General features: G+C 48.7%; 1 protein-coding gene across 1 annotated transcript; it reads right to left on the bottom strand.

Moving 5' to 3' along the window:
* Positions 1–2,810: 2,810 nt before the first annotated feature.
* On the bottom strand, positions 2,811–5,027 carry LOC121534295 (myeloid-associated differentiation marker-like protein 2). Its single transcript, XM_041840926.2, has 2 exons — positions 3,867–5,027; positions 2,811–3,703 (listed from the first exon to the last, which is right to left on the bottom strand). Exons 1-2 carry the CDS (start codon positions 4,148–4,150, stop codon positions 3,070–3,072), a joined length of 918 nt encoding a protein of 305 aa, XP_041696860.1. The 5' UTR covers positions 4,151–5,027; the 3' UTR covers positions 2,811–3,069.
* Positions 5,028–6,939: the final 1,912 nt, after the last annotated feature.

The following is a 6,939-nucleotide window of genomic DNA, read 5'->3' as shown; positions in this document are numbered from 1 at the left end:
GAGGGAGGAGAGGGGGAGGACAGGGGAGAAAAGGGCAGGAGGGGGCACAAGCCACAAGATGTTCTGTGAAATGTAAATTTCTCAGTCCGACTATCGTTCCTGTTCCACCGTAGGGCTCTCTCTCTCCCTGCACAGTGAAATTACAAATGGTGGCTGCCGGATTTAAAACTACAACACAAAAGAGAGCGACAGCCAACAGGTTGTGTAATACTTGTCATTCAGAGCACAGCCATGTTAGAAAGGTCTTGTGCAATCTGGGATCCTTGGGACATCCCTACCCCATTAAAGTTGACATTTAAAATGGTTAAGGTAAGGGTTAAGGTTAAGGTTAGGGTAGGGTTAGGATTAGGGTTTAGGGTAGGGACGTCCCAAGGATTTCTGATAGCACTGACCATGTTAGAAAGGCCTTGGGTTCGTCAGGTGTCCCTTTTATGTTTTTAACCATAGATTTCCACTATGTGCAACAAAGGTGCTGAGGCTTTAGCAGACAAACACAGTCTTGTAGCACACAGAGGGCAGATCCGGGTTTGGAACGGCGGTTGGTCACACATTGATACAGGCCTAATAATAATCCCACAACCGATCACCACGCAGTGCTGAGTGACTGACAGTTAGGACAGTGAGTGACATCATCAATGTGGGCCCAGGGGCCGTGACAGATTTGTCATGACAACGAGCCAGCCTGCGTCCCAAATGTTACCCTATTCCCTATATAGTGCACTACTTTTGAACAGGCCATGGTCAAAAGTAGTGCACTAAATAGGGAATAGGGTGCCATTTAGTCTGCAGCCCCAGTATGAATATAGTCTCTATAGTCCCTCTGGCAGGAGAGGCAGGAACCTCATGATGGTTATGATAGACCTGTCCACACAGATCACTGTCGCAGTGTGTGTGTGTCTGTGTCTGATGGGCTGATTTGATCTCTATGGACTGTTAACCTAAGTCCCCCCAACCTCCCACCCACCCTCCCTCACCTCATCCCCTCCCCCCCTCACCTCACCCCCCCTCAACACACCCCCCCTCTCTTCATCCCCCCCCCTCTCTCTCTCTCTCTCTCTCTCTCATTCTCTTTCTCCCTCATCCTTATCTCCCTCTGTCCCGTCATCCATCTGTCTGTTGTTCGCTAGCAGCAGGAGGTGAACAGGAGAATGCCCAGAGAGAGAGCCGAGTGAAGCACCAGCGGAGGAGAGGGAGAAGTGGGGGGAGAGGAGAGAGGGGCGAGAGGGAGAAGAGACGGAAAAATGATTATCGGTACCACAGAGTCAGCACTGTTTGAGGCTGTTATCACACACACACAGACACAAAGACACACACACACACACACACCTCATCACGTCTACTACTGTACAATACAAGATATCTACAAAGTCTTAGAGTGATGGTATCAATCCCAAATTATGTAACTTTATTTATAGCTGCAAAATCAACACAAAGTTGTATAACATAAGGTTTAAAATCTCCCCAAAATCCTGGATTTTCCATGTTAATCCATTTGTCATTTACTCAATTTACAAACCGTGACAATATAACTTCTTAATAGCACTCACTTTAAGACACAAACAAACAAAAAAACAGACAGTATTCCGACACAACACAACGGAACTGCGAACTGGGTTCTGAAATCGTCATGGAGATGGTCGGTAGGGTGTTTATGGGATTGGTAACTTCCTGTTGTCCCTGACAACGGGACTAAGACACCCTGAGCTTGGATTAGATACCGCAGAAGAGGAGGATGAGACACAGTTAGCTGAGGAGAGAAGAGGAGGAAGAAAGGAGAGGAGAGGAGGAAGAGGAGGAGAGGAAAACGAGAGATTGGAAGAGATGATTGGGGAGAGGAAGAGATGATGATAAAAGAAAGGAAGTGGAGGTAAGAACGGAAGATAAGGATGAGAGAGTAAAAGATGAGAAAGAAGAGATTACGAATAAGATAGAGGTGGGAGGAGAGCAGAAGAAAAGAGAGAGAGAGAGAGAGAGAGAGAGAGAGAGAGAGAGAGAGAGAGAGAGAGAGGGTGGGGGACTCAATGTAAATGTGCAGACCCCAGTGAGACTGTGCTGAGCTGGTCAGATTCCTTGCTGTGCCTCTACTTCTGGTTCTGCTGACAGAGAAGCCCCAACCAGCTGGCTGCTACAGATGCCACACTCTCCCCTCACACCCCCCATTGAGAGAGAGGGGTGCTGGGGGTAGAGGAGCAGGGGAGGTGGGTGGTGCTGGGGAAAGGGAGAGTGGGGTGTGTGCTGGGGGCTCGAGGAGGAAAGAGAGTGGAGGGTGTGGGGGATTAGGGGTTGGAAAGTAGGGCTACTCTCTCCCCTCTTCCACCCCAGAGAGAGTGGTGGTAGTCTGGGGTGGAGGGGCATGGAGTTGGGGAGGGGCCAGGATAATAGGGATTTAGCTAGAGATGCCAATGATGTGGTCTGGTAGGGTGTGGCAGGCTAGTCATCCATCCCCCCATCATATCTAGAGTGGTGTGAGAGGGGTCAGTTACTGCGGTACAGTATCACCCGAATGGGGTGTGGTAGCAGGGTTAGCTGGCTGTTATGTGCATAAAGACTGAATAATAATATTGGTTGTGAGATCGTCTGGCAGCTATAAGCCCTTGATTAAAAGAGGGTGACAGATTCATACAAGTAGGCGATATACACTCAATCAACAGCCTTAATGGCCATGTACTCTTATAATCTCCACCGGCACAGCCAGAAGAGGACTGGCCACCCCTCAGAGCCTGGTTCCTCTCTAGGTTCCTTCCTAGGTTCCTGCCTTCTAGGGAGTTTTTCCTAGCCATCGTGCTTCTACATCTGCATTGCTTGCAGTTTTGGGTTTTAGGCTGGGTTTCTGCTGATGTAAAAAGGGCTCTATAAATACATTTGATTGATTGTTTGATGAATAGTCAAGTCGGTCATGTTAGCTGTCATTGAGTCCCTTCCTCTCTGACTCAATAGTTAGCTACAGTATACCTACTCATCCTATTCTACTCCTCACCAGTGGTTGGTGGTGGAAGACAAAGCATATTGTCTTTGTGTGAATGTTCACCTCAGGGTGTACAATAAAGTTTTATCCCATTCCATTCTGTTCTACACCCGTGGTTGCTGGGTTACGAAGCGTATCCGTTGTGAGTACACCAGGTCGGCGACGTACAGCGCCAGGTTGATGAAGCTAAACACCGCCACGACAACCTTACTATCCCATGGACACCGGCCCCGCGGGCATGACGACGGTCGCTCTGGCGACCCGTACTTCCTGTCGAAGCAGAACACAGGCCAGACGACGGAGGCACTGAGGTAGAGAAGAACCGCCAGGAGTGTGTAAACAACAACAAACCGGTCGAACGGTAACTTCAAACACCCTGTGCGACCGGACACGGTCAATATAACCACGACGGTTGTCATGGCAAAGCAGACGGCATAGACAACCACGCAGTAAATTGTAGCAACGTGACGAGAATACTCGCTCCCGTTCGCCAGAGCTCCGAAGATAATGCACGCCACGAAGCCCTGGACGACCTTGAGGAGGCCGGAGACGGTTGCCATGTAGCCCACGACCCGGCCCGGTTTGGCCCGGGAGAGGATCACCTCGGCGCCGTAGGCCAGGGAGCCAGTGATGGAGCAGACAGTGACGGCGACGCGGAAGTTCCGGACCTCACAGCCAGCGTAGGGGCACTCTGCTCTGACAAAGTAGACCGGGTACACAACCGAGGCTGTCACATACCTGGTGGAAGAGGAAGAGGAAGAGGAGAGGATAAGGAGATGTCATGTTTAGTGATGTCATGTTAGTGGTGTCACGGTTAGTCAGTGATGTCATGACGTTTCAGACTTGTTTGTCTCATTTTGATGATGTTATGATGATTACGGTGATGTGATGTCATACGTACATGAGGGTCGCCAGGGCGGCGAATGCCACCGTCAGGTTATCCCAGGAGACGGGCAGACAGGCATGGAGACGGGTGGCGTCCAGGAAGAACACCACCGTCGTCATGCCAAAGCACGCACACCACACCGCCATGCAGAACACGCCGTACGACCCGCCGCTGTAGCCCGCACTGTGGCTCACCATGGCGACCACCGAGCAGCCCAGGGCCAGCTGGGAGAGGCGGGCAGCGCCAAGCGAGGAGAAGACCGCCGCCTTGTTGAGGTACTGACCCCCCTGAGGGTTCATAGTCAGGAGTCAGGGTTCAGAGGTCAGGGTTCAGAGGTCAAAGGGTTAGAGGTCAGAGGTGAGAGTTTGTGGGGTAAGGGGGGGGGGTGTCTGTCCTCTACTGGAGTAGGATGAAGTGGAAAACGTGACAACACAAAGCAAGTCTTGAATGTATCGACTCATGAACCAGGTGTGCTTGTGCATGGGTGGTTGCTTCTCGCTCCGCTGTCTCTGCCGGGACACTAGGGACTGTGTGACTCACGGTATGTCACAAAGAAAACATGTCAAAATGCAGCCGTCCCTTGTCGGCCTCGTGGGTGAAACTCTCTCTCTGGATCACACGTGTTTAGAAGAGCTTTGACTGATCCACTGTGCATACACATCAAATTGGCACACTCTTGTGTAGTCAGAATATCTTCTTGAGTCCATATATTTCTTGTGTCCTTACATATATATTTATTCCGTCCTCTGATATATTTCTTGAGTACTTGAAAACTGGACGTCCATAAAATCCAGTATTTACATCCAACTGCTGAATTCAAAAGAGCCGGCCCACCTTTTCCTCTTTTGAAGATACTTTTAGCCTCTGTCACAGCTTTTCTTCTCTTGGACGGTACAGTACAGTATCAGTTCTCATCTGTGAGTTAGCTTTGAGTTATCATAATTTTGTCATAATCCGGAATATAATCCCAGTATGTAATATCATGTAATAATCCAATATAATCCGGTCCAGTCACCTTGTCTGTCTTCCGATGGTCAAGCTTGAAGTCCTCAGGTCCACGACCACGCTTTGTGGGTGTCTGTCTGTTGCAGTACACACTCTCACTGACACCACCAAGACATGTGGCCCAAAAGCCACCTCTCTCTCTCTCTCTCTCTCTCTCTCTCTCTCTCTCTCTCTCTCTCTCTCTCTCTCTCTCTCTCTCTCTCTCTCTCTCTCTCTCTCTCTCTCTCTCTCTCTCTCTCTCTCTCTCTCTCTCTCTCTCTCTCTCTCTGAGGAGACATGGAGGTGGTCAGTCAGTCAGTCAGACAGTGAAAGTTATTTAAATGCAAGGGTTGGGCCGATGGATGTGTGTGTGAGGGGTAAAGCACGCAGACACGTTCCAGACTCTAAGGAATGGAGAGAGATGACCAAGCTGACTATAAATAGAGACACATTCTACAAAGACATGAGGAGAGAGAGAGAGAAACAGGTCACATGAACTTTATAGAATATTGTAGGTTACTTTCAACAAGTTGACATTTGGCTTTTTATTAGTAGGTAGTCTAATGACTGAAGTTGACATTTGGCTTTTTATTAGTAGGTAGTCTAATGACTGATCCCCAGCTTGAAATCGGCCTATTCATTATTACTATTCATTATTACTATTCATTATTACTATTCATTATTACTATTAATTCCCCAGCCTCGCCACTTCCACTGTCACCTGACCAGAGGGGTTGGGTTAAAGTTGTTGTACAACTGACTAGGTATCCCCCTTTCCCTTTACCTTGTTCATTGTGATAGAAGAGAGCATGCGCTCTCTAACCTGGTATAACAACCTAGCCTGACGACTCACACTAAATTCTTCCACTGCTCTGTCGTTCGCTACAGAAGAAACACACGTCCGTGGGCATGGCGTAGTGCTTGGCCGGAGCAAGGAGTCTGCGTAGCCAAGGAACTAACAAGCAGCATGGACCAGGATATTGAGCCCTGTGTAAGAACTAGGAAGGCAGAAAACCAGTGAACCTTGAATGACATATCCTCTCATTCACTGGTAAATACTGCCATCTAGAAGGGATCAGTCTAACTGCAGTCACATTGTAGTAACGGCCCAAATGGAACCATATTGCCTCCTATATAGTGCACTACTTTTGACCAGAGCCCTATGAAACCCTGTGACCGTCTGTCACCAGAGCCAAGGAGGTTTCTACTGAGTGACCCCATCGTGACAACAGCTCTTCAATCTCATGCTAGAGAAGGTGTGTGTGTGTGTGTGTGTGTGTATGTGTGTGTCGGAGAAGGTGTTGAGGCTGGAGTAGTTTGGACAGTGGAATGGGGTTTCCTTTGGAAAAACCTCACCCCTTTAACCCCTAGTAGACTGACTGACTAGCCCAGTAGACTACCCCTCCTTCAGAAACAACAGGTCCAAAATGGTTAGTTGTTATTCATCTCTTGCCAATGAAGGTGTTTGAAGCTGAACCAAAGTGGACATTAATAGGGGGTTTCCTACCTGCGTGCCAATAGAGGTGTCTGAGTCTAAACTAAACCAGACAGTGGAAAGGTCCTACCTGGGGCCTGTTCATTAGACACCAAACAGAAGAAAATGGACTGAAACAAGGAGGGACTTCCTGGACTTGCCCAATAAGACATTCATTTGAGTTAATCGGTTGAAGCGCATTTAAAAACATGGTCCGTTGCCCTAATGAACTAGACCCTCTTACCTGGGTGCCCAATACAGGTGTTTGACGTAGAAGCAGGCCAGACAGGAAGGGTTTCCTCGCAGGGGTTTCCTCCAGGAACTCACAGCAGCAGGTTCTATACCTGGAACATACCATAACAGGGTTGTATTCACTAGGAAACAAATGGTCCGAAACAGGGAGAAGAAACACTTGTTTTCATTTTCTGTTGTAAAATGACTTGCTACAGTGTGCTCTAATGAATGTGACCAAGGATCCTACCTGTACCGAACGCCAACTCAGGTGTTTGAGGTTAATCCAAACTGGACAGGAGAGCTCGGAAAGAAACCCTCTGAAATACCCCCAATCATCCTACTTAAAAAACACTCCTCCCACCTGAATACCACTCGCCCTCCACAGCAGGTGTGTAC

Source organism: Coregonus clupeaformis, chromosome 20 (assembly GCF_020615455.1).
Source record: "Coregonus clupeaformis isolate EN_2021a chromosome 20, ASM2061545v1, whole genome shotgun sequence".
Lineage (NCBI taxonomy): Eukaryota > Metazoa > Chordata > Actinopteri > Salmoniformes > Salmonidae > Coregonus > Coregonus clupeaformis.
Note: the sequence above shows the minus strand (reverse complement) of the source record. Positions and strands in the feature narration are given on the sequence as shown.